Source organism: Anolis sagrei, chromosome 2 (assembly GCF_037176765.1).
Source record: "Anolis sagrei isolate rAnoSag1 chromosome 2, rAnoSag1.mat, whole genome shotgun sequence".
Classification (NCBI taxonomy): domain Eukaryota; kingdom Metazoa; phylum Chordata; class Lepidosauria; order Squamata; family Dactyloidae; genus Anolis; species Anolis sagrei.
Window position 1 is genome coordinate 266360661 of NC_090022.1, and position 27258 is coordinate 266387918.

Below are 27258 nucleotides of genomic sequence, written 5' to 3' on the forward strand. Positions count from 1 at the left end.
CTGTAGCCTTGGAAAGTGTAGTCTAACAGCCCCGAAACACATCCCACTCTACAGTTTGTGGTTGAAATGGGAGTGTCTCCCAGGTCCAAATGTACAATACAGGCATTGATTGTATTCCCCACCCAAAAGACAGCATCACATTTGTATTCATTCCGTTATATGGAAGAAAAAATACTCCTATTTTTAATTCAAGACAGATACAGAGATTTGAATATTTAGAATGAACAGTTTATCCCAGAAAAGAAATTACAGAAAAAGGTGATCTGTGATCTATGCGTTTCCTAGACAAAGTTTGCCATATTATCAGTAGGTCAGATTATCTCTGAGGGACAAATTGCATCAAGCTGTTGAATATACCACCACCATTTCCCAAAGACAAAATGACATTTTGGTCACCTGTCTGCTTCTCCACTCCCATTTTTGTCTGTTCAGCATTTCCCCTCAAAAGTGTTACATATCAAAACTACTGTGTCCTTGATGATGATAATGATGATACTTTATTTATACCCCACCACCATCTTCCTTCCACAGGAACTTGGGCGACTTACAAAATAGCACCCAAAGATGCCAAACATAAAATACATAATACATAAAATAAAATACATCACCATGAAAACAATAATAAACATTACATACATTGGATATATATAAATTGGATAAAACAACCTCTGTGTGCACTGCCTTGAACTCCTTGAAGGAAAATTGGGATACAAATATGACATAAAAGTGCCAGTTAAATTATAGTTGCAAACAAAAGTAATAAATACTTCTAAGACTGTATTTAGCTACATGATGATCCCTCAGGGAACCCAAGAGAAAGTTCCATGCAGTTAATACTCGTATGTATTATGAGGCATCACATCTCATACTGAGGCAAGACAATCTTCTCCCTCTCATATCTCAGCCAATTTAACAAATTGAACCTCATCTTAATGTTCAAGGAGCTACAGCTCTCAAACTCTAAGGCAGTGGTTCCCAACCTTTTTTTAAAACCAGGGACCACTTGACCAAAGACCACTTTGACAGTTTTAAGTATAGAAAGTCTATAAAAAACATTTCTTAAATAGACAGATGTGGTAGATGCTGACCACTTTGACCAGGGACCGTTCTCCAACATTAGTACCAGAAGGGTTACGAATCAGTTTTTGGTCAGCTTGAGATTCGGTTTCATTATCTGTGGTGCTGATTCAGAAAATTGCATTGGATAGATCACATTTAGTTTCTGATACAGAACATATACCATTCAGTAATCTCCATCTGCTCGCCCACAGAAAACCATATTTAAATGTGGGTAATCAGCCTCTCCCCTCCTGACATTCCTGTTGCCTTGGCACTATAAGAGGGCTACGCGAGCCCAGTCGCTCTCGTTGAAACGGTGTAGTAATGGTGAGGCTGCGGACCATATTTTCGTCCTTGTGGACCATTGGTGGTTCATGGACCACAGGTTGGAAACCACTGCTCTAAGGAATTGTCTACATTTACTCCAAACCCCAATTTGGACCAGAAGTACAAACTTCTAGTCTGCAATGAGGGGGTAAAACCGTTAATTTGGTTTTCCTCTACATTGCATGAAGTCAGGGAATGTGCCATAGTTTTGGAGGTGAAGGGAAAAGGAATGGATCAGTGACTGAAACCACAGGTAAGAATGACCATTTGATGGGGTCACACAAGTTTTAAAACTCAACTGAACAGCATGGACTCCACCCACCATGGGTCAGTGACAGAGAATCTGAACAAGTCCAGGCCAGCTCTGGATTTGGGTGTATATGTAGATGTGTTTTGTAGGGAATATTTCACTCTATGTCAGTCTGTTGTAGACTGAGATCAGGCTTTTTATTGCAACCCCCTCTTCTCCATGAGCCACTGGCTTGAGCCTGGCATAAAGAATATGAATTTCGAACTGCTGCGTTTAGGTTTTTGCTCTAATAGAAATTATTAGATCTTGGACTCCACCCCATAAATATCCTCCAAGTTGCCACAATCTTGGTTGTCTGAAGATTTCTTCATTTTTGCAATATAATCAATTTGGCTGCTGTTATTGTTAAATAAATGGAATTCAAGATTCCTTGTGAATCTTCTAAAAACCACACAAACATCTATCAGTAGTTTGAAACCTTTCACTGCCCACACCTGCTTTAAGAGTTAATTTGACAGCCTGAGACTCTTTGAAAAAATTAACATAGGAAGTATGTGAGATTTGAAGAGTTTTATGGCACTACAGTTCAAGTGTTAACCATACATTTGTAATAAAAGAAGCCTTAGAATTATATTATAAGTAACTGTGTATTTTCTTCTTTGTACAGTTTTTGGGCACTGCCATCTGCTAACATTTATGACAGCAGCAAATGTATTATTTTGTGGGAAGTACTGTTCTGATACAGCTGCAGATATGAGGTTCTTGCAGTAATGAAATGGAAGCTCTGCGAGAAATCTAATTCCGTACTATTGACTGTCATCAAATTAGAAAGTAACAAAATTGAGGAGCATTTAATAGCAATTGCTGCTGACTTTCAGCAGCACAAGATCAAGTGCCGTTTGGTTTAATTGTCCCACATAAAGAACAGGAAAAAAACCTCACTAAATCCTGCCAGCAGCACAGTTCAATTGTACAATGAATGAGCTAATCTCGTCAAGCTTGACATGCCAACAAAGTTTTTACACATTCCAGAGTGACTCATTTCTCTTGCACATGTTCCAGATTTTATTGTTTGAAAACATGTACATCTTGCACAGAAGAAGAAGAAAAAGAAAAACCCACACTATTTCTAATTAGCCATTAAAGCAAGTGAAGCTTTTATCTTCCACATCCTAGATAAGCAAGGATTCATATAGCATACGAGAAGCTCGGCCTCTCATTGAACTTTGAGAAAACCAAAGTGCTCTTCCAGCAGGCACCAGCCAATCCCTCTGCAATGCCAGAAATACAACTTAATGGTGTAACATTAGAAAACGTCGACCATTTCCACTACCTTGGCAGCCACCTCTCCACAAAAGTCAACACTGACACTCAAATACAACACAACCTGAGCCCTGCAAGTGCAGCATTTTCCCAAATGAAGCAGAAAGCGTTTGGGGATCGAGACATCTGAAGGGAAATCAAGGTGCTTGTTTATAAAGCAATTGTCCTCCCAACCCTGCTATACGCCTGCTGTCTACAGACTGGACTGTCTACAGACTGGACTGTCTACAGACGTCACACTCAACTCCTGCAATGATTCCATCAGCGTTACCTCTGAAAAATCCTGCAACTCTCTTAGGAAGACAGGCGGACTAATGTCAGCATGCTGGAAGAAGCAAAGACCACCAGCACTGAAGCGATGCTCCTATGACATCAACTCCGGTGGACTGGCCACATTGTCCAAATGCTCAATCACCGTCTCCCAAAGCAGTTACTTAACTCCCAACTCAAGAACAGGAAATGTAACGTTGGTGGTTAGGAAAGGAGATTTAAAGATGGACTTAAAGCCAACCTTAAAAACCGTGGTATAAACACAAAGAACTAGGAGGCTCTGGCCCTTGAGCACTCTAACTGAAGGTCAGCTGTGACTAGTAGTGCTGTGGAATTCAAAGAGGCACGAATTGAGGGTGAAAGGGAGAAACATGCCAAGAGGAAGGCGTGTCAGGTCTACCCTGACCGGGACCACCTTCCACCTGGAAACCGATGTTCTCCCGCAGCACAAATTGCACTGTTCTCTCCACTTTCTATGTTGGGGAAGAAAGGATTTCGCTGAGGAGATAGTATGGATGGAACAAACTGTCTCTCTCCCAACAAGTTCTTATCTGACCAGTTTCTCACTACCACCCAGAAACAAATGCAAACCATACATTTAACAAGTTATGCAGTTTGAGCCTTTCATTTTATGGCCTTCTGGTTTGACTTTTCACTGTGGAGGGCAGAGGGGTGATTACACGCCTGTTTCCTGCAATACAACCTGAAACGCAGGAGGGATATCCTTTTGTTAGAAAAGCTATTTTAAACTAGGGACATCTTGGCTAGGGCAAAATGCAGTTATGGAATTAAAATGGAAGACTGTAATAATTTTGCCTGAGCATTGCCCAACACTGAAGCACTTGCAGCTTATACTTTTTCTCTTTTTGGGCTTTTTGATCCAAGGGAAAGGGTGGGTTGTGTTTCTATAATTACAACTTTGTGTAAGATTGCTAGAGACTAGTGTCCCTTTTACTAAATTAAATGGTGAATATGTAGCCCTCCAAATTTTGAGTGCCGAATGCCACCATCCCTGGCCACTAACCACACTAAATTGTTGATTTAAAGTAGTCTGTTTCATCTGTACAGCTATGCCAAAAGAATAGGGCTGAATCAAACCTTTGGATTTTAAATACAGTTTTATGCTTTCTCTGGTTTCTGGAAGCAAGACTGTCTATTCTCTCGCTACATAATATACATCATTTCTAAAATATTTGCTTCTCAAGTTTACTTTGCCATTAATCACAGTCTAGAACAGTGGTTCTCAACATTCCTAATGCTGCGACTCTTTAATACAGTTCCTCATGTTGTGGTGACTCCCAAGCATAAAATTATCTTTGTTGCTACTTCATAACTGTAATTTTGCTACTGTTAGGAATCATAATATAATTATCTGATATTCAGGATGTACGAGGGTGGGTCAAAAAGTTTTGCCTCTTGTATCATAAAATGTTATAAATGAACATACAAGGGTTGAATGAAAAGAAATGCCTCCACCTTCGTAACTCCTCAACAGATGGCAATACTGGTATGCAGCAGGTACTGGCTTATTAGGTAGACTATCCTCTACAGTTCTATTTTGGCGGGAAGCTTTAGCATTGAACAGTTGTGTTCTTAAAGTGTGAAGTATGGAACCCTGTGTAGACGGTTGGTCAATGAGACAAGCAACATGCAGTCATTGAATTCTTGACAGCAGAAGGTGTCACCCCAAAGGAGATTCATCAGAGAATGCAAGCTGTTTATTGTGATTATATTGATGTGAGTACTGTGCATCGTTGGGCGAGAAAGTTTAAAGATGTTGAGGTGGGAACATCTGGTTTGCATGACAAACAAAGAGTTGGACGTCCTGTGACAGCAACCACCGAGTTTCACAAGCAAAAGGTTTACAGGTTGATTCAGGATGATTGTTGTATCACTCAGAGAGAAATTTCAAACATAATTGGCATTTCACAAGAACATGTGGGTAACATTATTGCTATGCTTCGCTAACGGAAGATCTGTTCACGATACTTTACAGAAACAGAGTGTAGACTTCTTCTGTGATGGCTTCAGAAAACTTGTTCATCGTTGGCAGAAATGTATCCAATTGTCTGGTGATTATGTTGAAAAGTGAATAGTAGTAGTTAAAGAGCACATTCTAAGGATTATTTCTGAGTTTGATTTATTAAAATATTCCCATCCAAACCCAAGTAACTAAGGTGGAGGCATTACTTTTCATTCAACTCTTGTATAACAGCAGAAGTTACTACAGATCATAGCGTGAGCTGTCCTCTATGCAAAACAACCATTCAACATAGTAACCATCAATCTGGACACATTTGCGCCATCGTTCAACCCAGGCAACAAAACCACTTTGGAAAAATTCAGGGTTTTGCTTCATGACCCATGATTTTAAAGCTGTTTTAATATCATTCAGTGTCAGACTACACAAAGAAGCCAGAGGTCCTCTGAAAGACAACCTACGTGATTTCAGATTCAAGGACTTGAATGACATTAAAGGAAGAGATCTTCAGCCTTCTCTGCCAAAGGCGTTCCTAAGACCATCAGAAATATGTGTTTTCTGATGGCTTTTGGCAACCCCCCCAAAAGCCCCCCCTTGAGACACCCCGCCCCCGCCCCCAGGGTTCCTGACCCCCAGGTTGAGAAACACTGTTCTAGAAAAAGGAGAGAGAAAACACTATTAACTGCACTGAGGAATTTCCAAGTTCATTTGCCTGTGTCTTGTTTCATTTGCTCTTTCCTGCATTCATATACGTATATTACACTGCTCTTCCCTTTTCTATATGTGGAAGATAGACCCAGGTTCACTTTGGGCTTTGGCCCCAACTCTTGTGCTTGGTTTAAATTGATACCTGCATATAGTAGACCATGAAGAAGAAGAAGAAAGACCATTTATTTTAAAAATGTGTACCTTTAAGAAAGGTATCCTGATCTGGAATGAAAAAGGCTCCTGAGCACATGGCTGCCAAGACTAGAAGTTTAATGAACCAGAACCTGGGGAAAGAGAAACAAAATTGGGTTTACTTAAATGCAAATATTACATACACACACATATAAGGACATATGCTCATAGTGATGGGGATGCTCCTGAATACTGTCTATCATCTTTCCCAAAGGTATTTTCATATATGCAAAATCATATTAAGACATATTAAGATATTTGATCTGTTCTTGAATCAACTCCACCACACTTCCCTACTGAAAGAATTCATCTGACAACATAAGGAAAAAGAAGACCCATTAACACAAAAACATATAAAGTGCCACCTGATAGTGAGTCAGACTCTTTGTCCATCTAATTCAGTACTGTTGAAAATGACTAGTAGTGGCTCACCAAGGTTTCAGGCAAGCACTTGTCCAGTCCTGTCAGGTGACGCTATAAACAGAACTTAGGACAATATATTTGTTTGCAGACCATATGCTCTAATACTTCTCATAGCTCCTCCTCCTAAAGAACAATCCTTTGGGAAGAAGTGAAGTATCGTGTATGAATTTTGTGAGTACAGGCAGTATCCACATTATGAAAAAGAGAGGTTTTGTAGGTTTGTTCTTAAGGTGAATATGTTTGTAAGTTGGAACAGATACATTATTTTAAGTGTAGCTAAAAGCATTGGATAGCACAGGAAAAAGTTAACATCCTTGTGCTGTTTGTTTTGCTGTCTGTGCCCCTGTTCAGAAAATTTCACCTTAACTTCTGTTTCTGGGATAGAATCATAGCATCATAGAGTTGGAAGAGACCTCATGGGCCACCCAGTCCAACCCCCTGCCAACAAGCAGGAATATTGCATTCAAAGCACCCCTGACAGATGGCCATCCAGCCTCTGTTTAAAAGCCTCCAAAGACAGAGCCTCCACCACACTCTGGGGCGGAGAGTTCCACTGCTGAACGGCTCTCACAGTCAGGAAGTTCTTCCTAATGTTCAGATGGAATCTCCTTTCTTGTAGTTTGAAGCCATTGTTCCATGTCCTAGTCTCCAGGGCAGCAGAAAACAAGCTTGCTCCCTCATCCCTGTGACTTCCTCTCACATATTTATACATGGCTATCATATCTCCACTCAGCCTTCTCTTCTTCAGGCTAAACATGCCCAGCTCTTTAAGCTGCTCTTCATAGGGCTTGTTCTCCAGACCCTTGATCATTTTAGTCGCCCTCTTCTGGACACATTCTAGTTTGTCAATATCTCTCTTCAATTCAATTAGATTTTGAATAAAGGGCTTGTTTTGAAACGAGGATTGGTGAGAAAGTTTTAGTAGAGACACTTTCCCCCCCATGATAACATTCAGGAGTGAATTTGCTTTCTGACAAGTAGATTTCGCTCACTTCCTGTTGTCTCATTTCATTCTTAACTATGTGTCGTTTGTAAGTAGAATGTTTGTACTCTTCCAAATCAAGCACCACAGCTATCCCATTAAAGAAGGTGGAACATTACTAAGTAGGAAGGCAAATTAAAATAAAGAGCCTCTTTCACTGTGAACATTTCTACAAATATCTGATCACCCCTGAGTGAGATTCCTTTGAAATGCCGCTCTGAGTCCCTCCTCAGGGGTTGAGAAGGGCAGGGTAGAAATGTTGGAAATAAATAAATAAATAAAACATATACCCACAGAAATGTGTACAAACATAGGAAGGAGAAGCAGGGAGAAGCAGCTTGGAAACAAGAGAACTCATTCATTGGTTATTAATAGTTTTGTTTAGCCAGTGCTATGAACATATATAGAGGGTCCATCCAGACTGATGAAAAAGTTTCAGATTTAGTTCTTGTTCTTTCCAATTTTTTAATGATATAAAAAGTCTCTGGCCATACTGGGAGCTGAAATAAAATATTCTGGAATAAACAAAATGTGTATTAAAAAGGTAAATATTTCCCCTGACGTTAAGTTTAGTCATGTCCAACTCTGGGAAGTGGTGCTAATCTCCATTTCTAAGCCAAAGAGCTGGCATTGTCCATAGACACCTCCAAGGTCATGTGGCCAGCATGACTCCATGGAGCGCCGTTACCATCCTGCAGAAGCGGTACTTATTGATCTACTCACACTCACATGTTTTCAAACTGTTAGGTTCGCAGAAGCTGGGCCTAACAGCGGGAGCTCACCCCGCTCCCCGGATTCGAACCACCAACTTTATGTCTAACTGTAATTGTATAATTGTAATTGTTTGTGCTGGCATTGAATTTTGCCATTACCTATGTGGAAACCGCTTTGAGTCCCCTTCAGGGTGAGAAAAGCGGTATACAAATACTGTAAATAAATAAATAAATAAACAAACAAACTTTTGGTCAGTATAGTTCTCCAAAATAAAACTGAAATTATCAGGAACAATAACTGGGATTATCTGTCTGGATGTTTCCTGCAAAGCTCCAAAAATATTCAGTCACAAACTAGAATAAAGGAGATATGAAATAACGAAGATATAGAATAAAGAAAAGAAAATCACTAGATCTTATAAAAAGCATTAACAAATGCAGCTGTGTAGCACAGTGAAAATCCAAGAGCAACGACCACCACGTCGACATTAATTCAACTTACCCATTGTGAATATATGCACGACAACTTTTGCTACTGTCAATCTTGATTGTGAGCAAGAAGAAGATGAAAAAGAAGCAGGCCATTCCAAAACACACACGATACACTGCGGAGTAGCCCACCAGCTTCTCACAGGAGTCACCTGCTTGAATGTGCTGGCATACTGTTTCATAGAAATGAATCTGAAATACATGGTTAAGAATGTCGGATTATGTACGGTGAGGATACTGTACAATGAAGCAACTTGCACATTTTTATGGGAAGCTTCTAGGCTTGCCAACCCACTTAGCTCTGCTTAAATAAAGGGCAGTAAATAAAGACCAACACTAAAAAACCAGGGGAAGCCCAGACAGGAAATAATCAGGACCAGCTAACACCTCTCAACAAAAGATCCCCCAGGCAATAAGCTGCCAGGCTTTGAAACTGCAAGTCCATTCAATGCTAATCAAGGTGGCCAATTACAACATTCACACTTGCCTCAAGCGGACAAGAGTTATTTCTCCCACCCTGGACATTCTATAGATATATAGACCTCAACTGTCTAGTTTCCAACAGACCTCACAACCTCTGAGAATGCTAGATGTGGATGAAATGTCAGGAGAGAATGCTTCTGGAACATGGACATACAGCCCAGAAAATTCACAACAACCTTCTACTTAAATTCATCTGTAGAAGATCAGATCAGATTTCCAAATAAAAAGCCAACCTGTGGCTTGCTGCCCTTGTGTTAGTGAAGTGATGTTTTGAGACTATGTCTATTCTTTAATCAGAAGCTAAATTATACCACTTCCCTTCTTTTGTTTTTTTTTTTGAAATGATTTTTATTAAGTTTTTCACAATCCACACATGGAAAGAGGGGGAACAAAAAACAAGAAGATAGAACAGTAGGAAAGGGAGAGGTACACACAAAAAAAGACACAGAAACCCACCATATCTAACTACCATCTAATACATACAATACAACTACTCAAACTATTCTAAAATGACTTCCACTCCAACCTCAGGATCTTTTCAAGATATTTCTTCACCTTAATATCTATTCTCGTCCCATTGTTATTTCAGCTTTCTTTTCATAATCATATATCAGGGACCAATCTGTCCTCCTCAAAACTCTTCCTTCATTTCTTCTCAACAAAAAAGTTAGTTCGTCCATGTCTCTTATTTCTTTAATTTTCTTCCACCAGTCTTCAATACTCGGAACCTCACCATTCTTCCAGTATTTGGCAAAAACCATCCTAGCCGCCGTTGTGCAATAGGTAAATAATTTATCTTCATTCTCATCCAGTTTACAGTCATCATCTGTAAATCCCAGAAGGTAATATTCAGGTTTCTTCTTAAAGCTTTTCTTTAATATTTTTTGTAACTCCTCATGAATAATAGACCAGAACTTTGTTGTTTCTTTACATGTCCACCACATGTGGTAAAAGGTGCCTACTTGCTCACTACATTTCCAGCACTTATCTGATACATTTTGATACATATGACTCAGTCTACTCGGAGTCAAATACCACCTATAAAACATTTTATACCAATTTTCTTTTAAGTCCATAGCATATGTGTATTTCAATTTTTTATTCCACATCCTTTCCCATTCCCCAAAGTGGATGGGCCTTCTTATATTTTCCGCCCATTTAATCATAGAGGTTTTCACCTGTTCTGTTTCTGTCATCCACTGGAGCAATTTATTGTATAATATTGTAACCGTTTTCCTTTGTGTTTTTAGTATTCTATCCCATATATTCTCGTTCCAATCAAAACCTGTTTTTTGATCTTGTTTAAAATAGTCTTTAATTTGTAGGTAATTTAACCAAGTTATATTGCTAAATAAAGTCTTTAATTGTTCAAATGATTTCATCTCTATTGTCCCCTTCACCAATATATCCACTTCCCTTCTTTTGAAACAGCAATAGTATAATGAATTTTTAAAGAAAATATAAGGAAGGATGATAATCAGAGCTGTGGTCATTAATCTTTACAAGCTATTTCATCACGTCTTATTACATTGTTTACTAAGTTAACTTTATTATTTATTTACGTCATTTCAACCCTGCCTTTCTCAACCCCGGAGGAGAATCAAGGCAGCTTTACACATAGGCAATTATTTGATGCCTTAAAAAAATGTACAATTAAAACGAACATTTAAAATAGAATAAAAATACATTAAAACAATTAAATCATTTAAAACAATACTTTCACAATTGATCATGTGATCCACAAGCATCATCTGGGCCATTCCTATGGTCATTGCACATCATTCCATATCTATCTATTGCACAAGTTCTCCAAAGGCTTGGTCGCAAAACCACGTTTTTACTCTTTTATGGAAAGTCAAGAGGGTGGGGGCTGATCTAATATCTCTGGGGAGGGAATTCCACAGTTGAGGGGCCACCACTGAGAAGGCCCTGTCTCTCATCCCCGCCAATCGCACCTGCAAAGGAGACGGGACCAAGAGCAGGCCTCTCCAGATAATCTTAAACTCTGAGATGGTTCATTAGGTGATATACATTCAGACAGGTAAGCTGGGCCAGAGCTGTTTAGGGCTTTATAGGCTAAATACAATGCAATCTATGTAAGGAGAAAGTATAATATCCAAAGAACATACAGTATATGAGTCACTTAATTCTAGCTATTTCCTTTAAGTTTCTAAATAGTCCTTATAAACCTGGGGTGAAGGTTTAGGATTACTCACAGTTGGAATTACTACAAGCAGAGTCATTTCTTATAAAGCTATCAGGCACTGTGTGAGTATATGTTTGTTATATGGGTTATCTCTACTTTTATAATTTTGCTGGAAAATACTTGTTACTCTATGTTTTGTTTTAGATATGAGTCTAGAGTCACTGTGAATATCAACTCCTGAAGAAGGGGATTTCCCCCCCCCCCCCCCGAAACAGGGTACAAAAAATACCCGGGCACCCTTGTTGATGCCATTTGTATTTTGCTCTATTATTTGGTGCTCTATTATTACTGGACTTTACTTGAATTTTGATGTTATTTGGACTTTCCTTTGGACTTCATGACTCATTGTCTTTACTTTGAAAGGTTTCTTCATTGAACACATATCCCGGAAGTCTCTCTCTCTCTCTCTCTCTCTCTCTCTATATATATATATATATATATGGGAATCTATCAGTCTTAGAACTTTTATGTTTGAGAGTGGTTGCTCCTTTTCACTCAGCTTTATGCCACTGTATTGAGCTGTATATTGGGAATTTTGATAACATTGTATGCTATATGCTCTTTGGATATTATACTTTCTCCTTACATATATTGCTTTGTATTTCTTCTGACATCCAACAAATATTCTGGGGCATTGTATAGCTTTATAGGCTAAAGCCAGCACTTTGAATTGTGCTCAGTAGCCGACAGACAGCCAGTGGAGTTGACGTAACAGGGGGATTGTATGCTCCCTGTATGCCACTCTAGTAAGCAATCTAGCTGTCATCCATTGGACTATTTGAAGCTTCCGAACAGTCTTCAAAGGCAACCCCATGTAGAGCACATTGCAGTAGTCTATTACACAGTTTTTAACCCCAGTGAATGTGAAGGACTAACTGTAGAATAATCCCATCATGTGCTGTGGAGAGCTCTGGTGCTGGGGCCTCCAAAAGCTTAGGAAGTGTGAGTAGGGCAGAATATATCTATTTTCTGGGTTGTTTCTAGGCCCTCGGGATCAATGCCAGTTGCAGAAACTGTGTAGATCAGAATCTAGAGTAAAATGTGGGGTAGGTCTAAGAGCAGGAAACTATGTGTCTTGGGGATTGATCAGGTCTATTGGTACACTGACTGGCATATTCCCAGCATGCTTCTGCCCAATTCCTGCTCACACTGGAGAGGTAAGGACTTTACTGAGTTCAAAGGTAGCATGTGGTATTAGATTGTCCCCTCTGGGAATGGATTCCTCTTTCTTTGCCCTGGGAGAAAAGCCTCTGAATAATCCTATGTCCTTGAATAAACCCTTCTAGGTACAAATGACAAGTCACTTTCAATCCAAAACAAGAATGAAAGTTTTCAAGATTTGGTTTTACTTTAGCTTTTCTTTCGATTTGTTTCTTTAAGGCTGACTGCACAACTGTGTTCTATGTGGTTACACATATAATGGTGGTTTTCATCTGTTGCTTTCTATAAAGTAGTGTTTTGTTTCAGTATGTTTAAAAATAGACAAAACAAGAACATATGCATCTGAGGAGAGAGAGGGAATGAGAACGAACAAAAATATTTATCCATTCTCCAACTTCCAACAGCATGAAATACTTATTGCTTTTTACAAAATTATTGCAAAAGCAAAACGCCTGAAAAGTGGGGGAGATTTCACTCCTCTCCCCACTTTCTAAATATTTGTTTTTGAGGCCACACTTTAGCTCATGGAAAAAGAACAGCCAAGCCACACATTCTGGCCGCATGCTCAACCACACAGTAATGTGCAGCTGCGATCAGAAAACTCGTCCCACAAAGCAATTTATGTGACTTAAGCCTATATCCTTGGGCTGTACTGCCTATAAAGGCAGACACATACCCACTCACAGCTAGGACAGCCTGTAAATAGACACATTGCATATACAAATACAAGCATTTGCATATACAAATACAAATACATGCAATAAAATAAAGGCTTCTCTGTAGCCCCACAGACATGGGCTAACCATATTTTGGTAATCAATGAGAAGAACATTAAGACACCTTTTTTTGTCTATGAATGGAGCAAACAATCTGAGACTTAATAGAGGATTTTCCAAGGCTCAACCCAGTTCACAGAGAAAAATACTAATAGAACCAATTTTTACTTAGTTTGGCTGTGGATAAAGGAAGCATAAAAGCTGTTGACTATGTCTGACAGGAAGAAAATTTAACTTTGCCAAGGCATGGAAAATACTTTGCTTTGCTTAGTCCTGCAGATCCAAACTTTGGCTACAGCCCAAAAAAACAAAGAAAGAAGTCTGTGAGTATAGAGCTAGTGTAGTGTAACTAGGCTGAAAGGTCACGGTCTAATTAGGACCAAAAATAGCCAAGCTGACATTCCAATTCAACTCAGAAATTTTCTAGATAATGTTGAAGCAGCTATTTTTCCCCCTCTAACAGCAGGTATAGGAAATTATTTATGAAACCGAAGAAAGTTGTAAAAGCCATCTGATGCATAGCAAGAAGAGCAGCCCAGGTGCAAGCAGCAGGTGTCCAAAACTTCCACAGGGCTTATACAAGATCAATGTATGCGACTAAGGAGAAAAATCTGGATTTTGACATTTTTGTGAATAAAATTAAAAAGCAAACTTTAATTGCTGCTAAAGACTTATTGGCAGTAATTTGAAAACAAGAATAAAAAGCTGATGAATAGAATTCTCATTGGCAACAGAAGAGCAAATATAATTTTCTGTTGTCTCGGCCAATGTTAGCAGCTAAGGAAGTTAAGAAAGTAGACTCTTGCATGCTCGTTTTCATAATGTCTGGAAAACGTTTATTAATTTTGCCAAAACAAGTATCAAGAAAAAGTATGAAATGGCTACTGCTTAACTTAAGCATTTTCAGATATAAAGATTGACCAAGTGGCTTGGAAGATTCCTCTTGTGGGGCTGTGGATGGAGCTGAACTCTTTTGCAATTGGGGTAACAACTGAAAGTGTTAACATCGTTCTTCCACCCCTTTCCCACTCTCTCTCTGTTTTTCTTTTCTGCTTGATCTCCACATTCACAGACTTGTTCCACACAGCTGTATAAAATCCACATTGAACTGGATTATATGGTAATGTGGGCGCAGATAATCCAGTTCAAAGCAGATATTGTAGATTATCTGCCTTGAGATTCTGGGTTACAGGGCTGTGTAGAAGTGCCCACAGTGATGGAATGATTGTCTTTACTACAGACCTATAGAAGGCTAAAGTTAAGGGTTGTACGTAAATATTGCTTGCTCTGAGAAAATGATGTGGAGTTTCAGGATCTCTTTTTCAAATCCATTGGTGTTTTAAGCATTACTACAGTTCCAAAAGAAACATAATTTATACTGCAACAAGAGCAAAGAGAAATTTGTCCAAACAAGATCAACAGAGGGAGATTTTTCAGGCAGCTCTATGTTAAAGACTCAAATGGAAGCATTTTAGACAATCCCAAAGGTGGCTTTAGCTCTAAGCCTGTTCAGGTCCAGTCCACGACTTGTGAGACCCATGTGACTATGCTGCACAAGATGAAAGCAGGATTCTGGAGCATAGATTTTGGATCATATGCTGTTTCATTACCAATCTACAAATGGGGCTGCTTCAGTAGGCAGGCCAGTTCTGTCTCTCTTTTCTACACAACTGTGATAATATTTGTTTCTACTGTAACTAACAGATGCCAGAAAGCAGAACTTCTGAAATGCTTTTGGATATTTTATTTTGTGCAAGGGCTGCCTCATCACCAGCTGCATGGCATAATTTAGTCTTACCAGTTAACAACCGTATCTGTGAGCCTTGTCTCCAGACAACAGAGAGAAAGAGTGTCACTCTAGTATTTGTACAATGGTATTGTCTAAAGACTGGAGATTATTCTCCATGATACATCGCCCCTTCAGAAGCGCAATGAATGTGTCAGAGAAGTCTGCAACTGGCAAACATACAATAGTGTGTTCATTTTCTAACTGAATGAATGGGAAGAGCAGATGTAACAACATAAGGAGGGGGGTGAAAAAGAAGTGAGAAAAGAAGTCTGCATTCACTTCACCTCTGTTTAAGACTGATAATGGCTTTTAAATGAACTTAATGACAAATCCCAACACAGTCTCCTGAATATCCACTATCCTGGAATCTAAGTTATAGAAGGAATAGAAAGGAGGCAACAGCTCAGACTAGGAACTGCTTGAATCTTTTATGCTTTCCTCAATTATGATAAATACTAAAGTTTCAGGGAGAAATGATTTCTTGCCACTGGAAAAACAATTACATTTTATACTGTCTCTTCCTACTCCTCGTATTCAAAACAAAACACGGGATGAAACATTTGGCGTTACCGAACCAAGTAATGTTTTGGGTTGTTCAAAATTCCTGATAAGTTTAATGCACATTTTAGTGGAAATTTAAAAGGGCACTGAAGATTAAATGATATAATGTATAATCATGCAAACAACAGGTGTCTAGTAAGTTAGTATAGTAAGTTAGTATCCACAGTTCTCTCCTTCCAAACTTTCCATTACCAGTCAGGCCTCATTACATATGGCATTTTATACTGGGAGTAACCATCAAGTTATACACACCACCCTCTTTCCATTTTAGAACTGGTATTAGCCTTTCCCTTTTCTTTCCATCAAAACCCACTTACTTACATGTTCTTTCATTTCTTTTGCTACTGTCTCTGACATCATGACACAACAGATGAGAGTCACCAAGATGAAGTACAGGGCATACATAAAGCGAGTGCTGGTTGATTGCTTTATCTTTGGGCAACACTGGCAGCAAAGCGAACAGGCAGCAGTGCCACAACAACAGGCCAACTGGGGAGAAAAAAACAAAATTAAAGTCAGCGTCATTCTGTCTTAAATCAGGTTGTACAGTAATTGACACAATGCAGAAGTAGGATTTACTATACTTTCTTACCTTCCGCTTCCCATGTCAAAACCTTGTTAGTGAGCAATGCACCCAATAAATGTATTTGTTGCAGGCTTGGAGCCACCTATGACCACAGCACCACACAAGAGTCCAGCGTATAAACATACAGTTTATTGTAAAAACGTAAAATATATGGAAAAAGCAGGAATAAAGAAATGAGAGGAATAATCCAAAAAAGGTTCAGCAATAGATGATAACCACACAGCAATCCAAATGTCTCATAGAAATCCCAAAGTAACACAGTCCAGGAATAGCCAAAAATCACAAGGACAGCATAAACCCGTAAACAAAAGGTATACTTAGAAAAACTTGAGCAAGAATCATAAAACAAGAAAATAGAAAACTTCCAAGATACTTGAATCCAAGACTTGACTTGACGAGAGACTCAGACCTAGTTTCTAACTCAAAAGCCAATGTTGCCTGAACTGACTTTAATGTAAACACTGGCTGTTAATAAACAGTCGTGAAGCCATATTGTTTCCCACAAATTTTCTCTATGTCTTTCCCACATAATCTCTCTGACCTATGGGGTCATTTCTCCGCTCTGATCTGTAAACAAAGATTTTTCCTTATCTCCGTAACACCAGGTGCTTTCCCTTTAGAGTTTTCCGTTTCTCACTTGACTCCTTATCTAATGATGTTGTTTCTGTCTCCTGTGACTCACCTTGGAGCTCAGCACTGTCTGAGTCAATTTCATTTTCCTGGCCTGAATCTTCAAACTTTGAACCTGGCCTGAATTGGCATCATTTTGAATCCCAGGAAACCCCACAATCATTTCTGAATCATCAGTGTGCCCACCAGCCCCTGGTTGCTGAGCTACAACAGTATTTGCATAGAAATAAACTAGTAAGACTACATAAAGAGATAAAGCATAATTAGGTTACATATTATGTTACTGCAATTTCCTATTAATCTCTTCCTGTCCAGCTACTTAAACACTGCATTAATTAATTCACAGATGTTGCTAGCTAACAATGTAGGGTAACAAATGTTTCAACTCTTTTTATTTGATTCTGTCAACCAGTGGAAAGTCTAACCTGCTGTACATTGCACATGCATTCCATCTCTTATCTTGCCTGGCTTTTCTCTGTTATTTGCTAAGCTGCCAGATTATGCACCAGCACATCCTCTTATCAGCCAAGGTCTCTCATCCAAAACATATTCCCAGCCTTTCTGTAGAACAATTACCACACAGTGCCATTTTTTCAACTTCTGTTGTACATCATGACCAAGTCTGAAGTTTAATTCTCTGGGGAATTTTCTGGGCTGGAAAGACTAGATTGACAATTTGAAAAAAGTAAGAAAAATATGGTACCTATTAGATGTGTGTCTGGCACCCTATTTTATCCATTCTCAATTTGTAAATGTTTCACAAATCCTGTAGCAGAAAGGAATATATAACCTGGTGCTTTCAATATACTTTGCTAAATGTCCTATGACCAGAAGCTAGTCACTTGGAGTGCCTATGGTGTCACTGTGAGAAGGTCCTCCATTCTGCATGTGGCAGGGCTCAGGTAGTAGGTAGTCTGTGGTTTGCTCTTCTCCACACTCGCATGTCGTGAACTCCACTTTGTAGCCCCATTTCTTAAGGTTAGCTCTGCATCTCATGGTGCCTCACCACAGCCAGTTCAGCGCCTTCCAGGTTGCCCAGGGAGTTTCTCATCTGGTCTCAGCCACTGATTAAGGTGCTGGGTTTTAACCTGCCACTTTTGGATTCTCACTAGCTGAGATGTTCCTGTGCGTATCTCTCTCGATCTTAGGAAGCTGTTTCTTGATTTGAGCCATTGGCATGCTGGCTGATATCTGACCAGAGAATGGGACGAGGTGTCACTACCTTGGACCTTGGTCCTTTCATTATTGGCTGCTACTTCCTGATGGATGTCAAGTGGTGCAATATCAGCTAAACAGTATAATTTCTCCAGTAGTGTGTATATTATAATACAATATAATAATAATACAATATAATAATACAAATATGTTTAATATAATACTATTGATGACATATAATAATATAGTGTTTTATTATTGTATATTTGTATTTTTTTAGTTGTAATGTTTTGATTGTTAGCTGCTTTGAGTCTCTCTATGGGGAGATAAAGTGGGATATAAATAATAATATTATATATATCCCACAATCCCTGACAATTGGCCACATTTTAATATATCGCTGGATGTAGCAAGCAATATTGAACAGAATTAAATAATAAATAATAATAAATAATAATAAACGAGAGCTAGAGTTTATGGTATTTATATTCTCAAAAGTATGGAAGATACCTGGTTGCCTACTCCCTTGCTCAAGAGAAATTGGGATTTATTACTAATCAAAGAATCTTTCCAGGCTTTCACAGACACCATTATCTGCCTGATATGCTTTTGAGAAAGAAAGAAAAAACCTATTGGGGTGGACGCTCTCCCACCCGCTGCCATGTCACGGAAAGAGAAAATAGCATGGCACAATTGCTATGCATAGAACCAACGGCCCTGCTCTCCATCTGACACTGCTGAATGCCAAAGCTTACAACATAGGCCTTTCATGTTTAAGGTTAAAGTTCTTTCTTATTCTTTGCCCAGACAAAACACAGATCAATTCAAATTGTTTTCACTGAGTAAACAGAAATCCGGAAGCTTGACCCTCCCGCATGCCATCCAAAACTAAGCAGCCTTTGAGTGAATAGCCCTACTGAACCATTCTTAATTCACTGCCACACTGTTAGTCTTTTGTGATGAATGAAGTGTGGAACTGTTGTTGGACTATCTCCATAAAAAGAGCCCTGTTTCATTTAATGAAGGATAAAACGAATAATGAAAAAGGCGAATTGTGGTTTTTTTAAAAAGGATATATGCACTTAATTTTTGTAAGTGCAATTTCAGAAAAGAACAGTTAACTACTTACAAGTGATAAGTTCTGTTTCTAAGGGGAGGGACCACTTTTATTAAATGCGCATATTGAATTTTAATGATCTGTCTAATTGATCAAATATGCACTACTATAATCGTTTTTAAATTAAATATGATATAGGCCCCCATCTCCATATTATCATTAACTACAGTAAATGGGATAAGCAGTGGAAAGAAATAATTATCCGACACAGATGTAAGTTTTCCACTGAGTTATAGATTGAACTAAATAAAGGCTTCTGAATATTTAACTACAAGAGAGAGAGAGAGAGAGTAAACTACAGATCACAGCAGACCTGACATCAATTGAATGGGCATAATTAACATTATATAGAGAGAGTCAAGGACACCTGTCCAATATGCTCCTCTATCTATGTCTCCAGGTCAACCAAAATGTGAGATACTGTATATACTCAAGCAAAAGCCGAGTTTTCAGCCCTTTTCTAGGCTGAAAAAGCACCCCCTTGGCTTACACTCAAGTCAAAGTTATTTATTATTTTACTCTGTTATTGTTATATTTATTAGATTAATTATTTTACTCTATTTATTATTATTCCATTTATTATTTTACTCTATTATTACTGTGATTATTACATTTCCATTATTTTACTCTATTATTTTTATTCCGTTTATTATTTTACTCTATTATTATTGGAAGAATACATATGGACATTAACACGGAAGAAGGTTAGAATAATGGTTCAATTGGAGTTTGATAATTTTATCTTAAATTACAGTTTTATGTAAATATTCAAAAACATTTAACCTACTGATGCCTCAATTAATATAATTTTATTGGTATCTTAATTTTTATTTTGAAATTTATCAGTAGCTGCTGCATTTCCCACATTCGGATTGGTTTTTTAAATAGTTTAAACAGAAACAGTGTCATTAAGAGATTTAGCAGTTTAGTATTAAAAGGGATGCCTGCTGACATATTTGGAGGAGCACTTGAAACACAGAATGCTTCCTGTATTTCTATATTTCCCTCTCAAAATAAAACATACAGAAAACAAAAGAAAGGAGACATTTTGCACATTTGGCATCCATATGGGGAACTGTTAGTCAGATAGCATGCTATCTGTATAATTGGGGGGGGGGGGTAATGAATAGTTAATTACCATGAACATCAGCCAAAGATTTGCTTACTTGATAAATGAACAAAGTCAGATAGCAACTGTCATAACAATTCCTTCATATAGTCGTTCTTAGTGGGTATGAACAGTAGGTCTATACAAAGTGCTACTCTACCTAAATGATACATAAAGCGTTGCCCATTCCTACCCTGAATGCATTTTTCTACACCCGATAAGTGCTCAGCAGTGGTGTGACAAATCTTCACCTGGTTCATTTTATCAGCTTGTCACATCCACAGGAGAATATTATACACCTCCACTCACAATTGAAAATCAACGGGTCTTACTCTCAAGTGAGCCAAATTCACACTAGGGCACTATCTATGTGGAATACATAGCACTAGTTGGTTAGACTACAGGCCTTTCCACACAGCCATATAACCTAGAATATCAAGGCAGAATAACCCACAGTATTGCTTTGAACTGAGTTATCTGAGTCCACACTGCCATATATTCCAGTCCAAAGAGGATAATGTGGGTTTTTATTCAGCTGTGTGGAAGGGGCCTACATTTAGGAACAAGGAAATCCTTACACTATATCACAGTATCTTTTGAAGCTTGCTCAAAGTACATAATATGAAAGAAAATGCACGTGAAACTATTATTTAGCTTTTCCAGCATGAGAAGAAAGCCACACCTAGTGATCTCACCCTTTTCTCAAGTGAACACAGAAACTTAGGTTTGCCCTCAAGCTTTCTCAGTGAGAGGACATTGCAAGCTTCTCAAAAGCGGAATTGACTTTTACCTGCGGCAGCCTCTCTATCCCACCCAAGAAAAAAGTGATAAAAGATCAAACAGGTTTTGCTGCTTGACAGTTTTATGACTCCCCCTGCTCACTTTCTCAGTGTTGCTAAGAAAAGCTAATTCCAACAGATACTGTAACTAAGTAGGAAACTGGCAATGGTTTTTGGAACATTTTATATATGCAACATTTAAAAAATGAGCTGTTTAATACAAGATATATGAAAAGACAAGGCAGGAAACTTTTATTTGTTCAAAAGATCAGAAGAATATGTACTACAGTATTCTGGACATCTTTTCAGGAGAGCCGATGACATTTTCCAGATTTACACTACTAACTGTAATCTTGGATGTCAGATATGAAAGAAAGAATGGGGAAAATATTGTTCTAGAATCCTGAAGTGCTGTAGCCCATAAATACGAGGGTTATCCAGAAATTAAGGTTACAAGGCATGTAGCTCTCACAGGGAATTTTCTCGGGGGAAGTTGGCATCACTGCCATGTAGCGGGAAGCCAGCGGAAGTGAACAAGCAGTGCCAGTTGTCAGTAGCTCATTGACTGGTGTTATGGTGAAGATGAGCAAACTCATTCAGTTTCCCTCCAAGTGCAAAGTTCGTGCTGCAATATGCTACCAAAATGTTAACAGCATGAATGACCTCAGCAAGCAAGAGTCCAAAAGTGGCAGACTAAAATCCAGAAGCTCAATCAGTGGCCGATGCTGGATGAGAAAGTCCCTCCTGGGCACATAGAAGACTGGGCGACTTCTAAGGTGCTGTATTTAGTGTAATAAAAACACTTATATTTAACTAGCTGAACCAGTTAGATGTAAATATTAAGATGTTTATGCAGCAAAATAGTTCCAAGTAAAAAGTTCTGTGTAATACTATTTTATTTATTCTGATGAACATTCCTTTCTCTTATTTGCTAAACAAGTTCCACCCATGAGGCTTTTGAAACCCTTTCCATCTAGTCCAAGACAATCATTCTACTTTTGAATTTCAGAAATAAAAGGAGAAGATATGCAAGCATAATGTGAATGACAGCATTAATGTCTGGAGACAGCTAGCAAGTGGAAAAGCAAAGCATAATGAATATATCCCAGTCCTATGAACCTAAATACTGCAAGATGTCCAAAAATATGGAAACTTAGGAACCAATCAGAATCAAACCAAATGAGTTACGAGTGGGGTGCAAATATAACAGATCCCAAACACTGAGTTCTGGTTTTTTTTAAAGTCCCAGAGGAAACCATCATACAGAATTATAACAAAAGCCTGGTAAACAGATTTGCACGCACAACTGAAATGGCTGGCTTATAATCACCTAAAGGGCACAAAGATTTGAAGATAAAAATACCCTAATGATTTTGAAGTATTTCATGGCTTTTTGTTTCCTTACTTTGATTCTTTTTAAAGACTGTTTCATAAATTCTGAGAAAAGCCAGACAACTGCACAGTAACAGTAAATGCCTGCACCCTAATCCTAAACATATTTCCCTGCAAGGAAGTCCCACTAACTTCAAACATGCAGCTTTAAACTCTGAACATGATTTGGTAAGCCATTTCAGACTCCCTGGAAATCAAAAAATGTACTTTTTATTAGGGTGCTTATTGAGGCAACGTGGATTAAACTGGTCCCAGGAACAGCAGCCAAGTAAGTGGTACCTAGCAAAGCTGAACAATGACATATTTTGAAAAAAATAAAGCATACATGGAATGTTATATATTGTGGTCATTATTTTTAGAAATAGATGTAACTACCTCTATTTTCCAGGAAGATTGCATTTTCACAACAACAGTAAACCCTCCATAACCACAGAACCCATATCTGCAGGTTCATTCATCTTGCCTAGGAGGAAATTATCTACATAGGAATCTGCAAGGTCCTACAAGTGATCCTATGGAATACTTTCTCAGGATAGTTCTCTAGGAATCTCTCGGTCCTCCAATGCAACTATATGGTTGTCTGGGATAGGAAGTAAGGCAATTAAAGGGTGTTAATTCATATTTGCATACATTTCATAGCTATGTATCTAAAATACACAAACAAGTCATTCATCATTCATCAAATACTAACTGAATTGGTATTTTCTACCAGAAGATGGAAAGGGAATTTAGTATCTTGCTCAGTACAAAAGCCTTTTGCTTTCTTCTGCATAATACACAACTTGCTGTCTATTACACCGGCTAGGGGAAGTTTTAGAAGTCAGAACTTTCTTTGTGCGTGTCATTAAACCTTTCTTGTTAAGTGAAATGGTGTGATGTGATCTGGAGGGAATACAATCACTCCCTTCTCAACCCTTGACACTGCTTTTGTCCTCTTAGCCAAATTATTTCAACGAAGTGAATGTGAACTCTTTAAGAATGTAGGTAATTTGAGACTGGAGAAGGGCAGTTTCATGACATAACCCAGTTAGCTCTCCTTCTTAATCCAGAAGAGTGTCACTCCTATTAATGCAATAGATCAGCGATACAACTGATTATTTGGTTTCAATGACTGGTAAAAATCAGAGCAACTAAACACTAATCTAACTTTATTTTCAACATTACCTTCTGAAATGATAGGACAGGGATAGTCCAAAAGAATTAAATTATGTTGCAAAAGTGGACATATTTTACGAGCCAATAGAAACTTTAGGAGACCAACTGTTTATACTCTGTGACAAACTGATTTGTCTGAATTTAAAATATGACTCAGAGCCAAATCCAGATTAAGAAATGCTTCCTGTCTGGTTACCTGGAGGCATTGTATATAGACAACAGAGAATAAGGCAACAGGTGTCCCTGAAAGTAGGTGACCTTCAGGCTCCTTTTTGGTTCAAGTTCAGCAAAACAGGTAGAACTCTTCCATTAACTGTAGTTTATGGGTCATTGATTCTAATGAGGCTACCAAGCCAACTCAGATCTTCTTCTAGCATATTTCTGTTTCTAAAGTAATTCCTTGTCAACCCACACATTTTTTAAAAATCCAATTTCACAGTGGAATATAACTCTATAAAAAACCTTTAAATGTTAATAGTAAATATATCGAGCTCCTGAGATGGAATTTGAACCCATTTTGTTTATTTTTATTCCACACCTTCCATTCCAGGAACAAACATTTAGCAAGCCTAAATTTTGCAATAAACAGAAAGACAGAAGTCTTTAAAGAGTTTACGTAGCAAGCCTTCAATTCTTTAACCACAGTTCACTGAGACAAGATAACTGCACCATAACCATGCTCTGACTTATAAGAAGCACTGTTGGAATATCAAGCAAAAAGTGGGTGCTAGAAATAATATCGTATTAAAGCTGACTGGCACAACCTGGGGATCACAACCAGACACAGTGAAAACATCTGCCCCTGAGCTTTGCTACTCTGCTGCTGAATACGCATGCCCAGTGTGGAATACATCTCACCACACTAAAACCTTGGCGCATGAGACATGTGGCATTATCACAGGATGTCTATACCCCACACCACTGAAGAAATTATACTGTTTAGCTGGTATTGCACCACCTGACATCTGTCAACAATGAAAGGACCAAGGCAGTGACATCGCCAGCACATCCTCTCTTTGGATATCAGCCAGCATGCCAAAGGCTTAAATCAAGAAACAGTTTCCTAAGATCTACAGAGATACTCACAGGAACACCTCAGCAAGCAAGAGTCCAAAAGTGGCAGGCTAAAACTTATTATCTTAATCAGTGTCTGAGACCAGATGACAAACTCCCTCCTGGGCACACTGAATATTGGGCAACCTGGAAGGCGCTGAACAGGCTGTGGTTTGGCACCACAAGATGCAAAGCTAACCTTAAGAAATGGGGCTACAAAGAATCCACGACATGCAAATGTGGATAAGAGCAAACCACAGACCATCTACTACAATGCAGTCAGAGCCCTGCCACACGCACAACAGAGGACCTTCTCACAGCGACACCATAGGCACTACAAATAATAATAATAATAATAATTATTATTATTATTATTATTTTTATACCCCACCATCCATCTCCCCAAGGGGACTTGAGATGGCTTACAAGGGACAAGCCCAACAATTACAGATAAAACACTATCAAATTAAAAACAACAAAAAACATATAAAAACAATCACAATTATAAACAACATCAAAATAATAATAGTGGCCAGGTTCTACTCAAAGGACATTTAGCATAATGCCAAGATTTTAAAAAAATGTTTTTTTTAAAATGCATTTTAATCATACCCTCAACTTGCTTCTGACACAATAAATAAATACTGCATCATAAGTGGCAACACGTGGCTGTTCTTTATGCCTGCTTTTGTTTAATAATACAATAGTTTTAACTTTTGCTACAATGTTTAAAGTAGCATCTCTAACCTGGTGCCCTACACACCCCAGAGCAGAGTTCCACTGCTGAACAGTTCTCATAGTTAGGAAGTTTTTCCTAATGTTCAGATGGAATCTCCTTTCCTGTAGTTGAAGTCACTGCTCTGCGTCCTAGTCTCCAGGGCAGCAGAAAGCAAGCTTGATCCCTCCTCCCTATGACTTCCCCTCCCATATTTATGCATGGACATCATGTCTCCTTTCAGCCTTCTCTTCTGCAGGCTAAACATACCCTACAGTTGTTGAACTATTCTGCCCATGGCTATTTTAGAAAGTTGAAAGCTACAGAGGAGAGTGGTAACTATTCTTGCTGTAGCTACTAACACAGATGGTTCTTAAAATGCCATGATAGCCTGACACATTAATGAGTCTTCTTTATTACTTTAAAAGAACTACTGGAGTGCTTTTCTTTTTGCAATAGAAGTGCAGAATAAGCACTACTGGTGATGAATTCACAAGAGTTTATTTTCTCCTCAGTGATACCATGCAATTCACAATTTTCTAATGGACGTAGCAAATTATGTGGGATTGTCTAAGCTGAAGTCCAGAAATATGCAATGAAGTGCTACAGACTACTCATTAATGATAAACTATCATATTGTTTATCTTAAAGCATTGGCCAGAATTCTGTTGCTTGTCCTACCTAAACGGACCTATTGAATCAGTAGGATTTATCTATGTAAAGGAGCCCCCAATGGTGCAATGGATTAAATCCTTGTGCCGGCAGGACTGCTGACCAAAAGGTTGGTGGTTAGAATCTGGGGAGCGAGGTGAGCTCTCGTCTGTCAGCTCCAGCTTCTCGTGCAGGGACATGAGAGAAGCCTCCCACTGGATGGTAAAACATCCCGGCATCCCCTGGACAACATCCTTGCAGACGGACAATTCTCTCATACCAGAAATGACTTGCAGTTTCTCAAGTCACTCCTGACATGGAAAAATATTATTAGTATTATTTCAATTTTTTTTCTCTCAAAAGAGATTCAAAGTACAGTTCACAAGAAAGAAATTCCACAATCTGATCATAAATGTATTTGTCTTTAAAGCATCACCCTTGCACTGGTAGGGCTACTGACCAAAAGGTCTGCGGTTTGAATCTGGGGGGTGGGGGTGAGCTCCTGTCTGTCAGCTCCAGCTTCTCACGAGGGGACATGAGAGAAGCCTCCCACAGGATGGTAAAACATCCAGGCATCTTGTGGGCAACGTCCTTGCAGATGACCAATTCTCTCACACCAGAAGCGACTTGCAGTTTCTCAAGTCGCTCATCACATGAAAAAAAAACTATGTAAAAACAATTGATTGAACAGGTATATTCTAGTTGGGAATACCCAAAAGATTCCAGCCCCTATTTCTAAATACAGAGTAGCAATGACACAGAAACAGGACTCAGGAATTGGCAAAGTTTACTTTTTCCAAATGTATAAATCAGAACACAATGTAAATATTACTAAATGTAATATATATAATGGGTGTGACGAGAATAGTCTTTCCAATAGCTTTGGGCATAGCATCATCCTGAAAGCGTGTCAGCATGTCATTTATATATACAAAATCAACCAGAAAAAGAAACAATGGTAACTAAAGCTTTGCTTTACGGCTGCTTCATTTAAAGCAGAGATCAACTTTCTGGTCTCAAGAGAAATACTATAGAACTACCACATGTAAAAGGCAGTTTCCTGTGAAATGTGGCAGATGTTTTTTATGTAAGCAAAAGCAAACAACTATTGTGCAGGCTTCGTCCATGCGGCGATGATTTATTCTGCCTGGAGAAAAGTATGCATAAAGAAAGGCGTTGCCAATCAGTGCTATTGAATTGCTTTGACTCAAAACATTTTTTTTG

General features: G+C 38.6%; 1 protein-coding gene across 1 annotated transcript in view; it reads right to left on the bottom strand.

Moving 5' to 3' along the window:
- SERINC5 (serine incorporator 5) overlaps positions 1-27258 on the bottom strand; it is a 55428-nt gene that overhangs the window by 17656 nt on the left and 10514 nt on the right. The window contains exons 2-4 of the mRNA XM_060761604.2: positions 16015-16182; positions 8731-8909; positions 6120-6202 (exon numbers count right to left, since the gene is read on the bottom strand). Of these exons, the coding sequence (XP_060617587.2) occupies positions 6120-6202; positions 8731-8909; positions 16015-16182 (430 nt within the window). The remainder of the gene's footprint in view (positions 1-6119; positions 6203-8730; positions 8910-16014; positions 16183-27258) is intronic.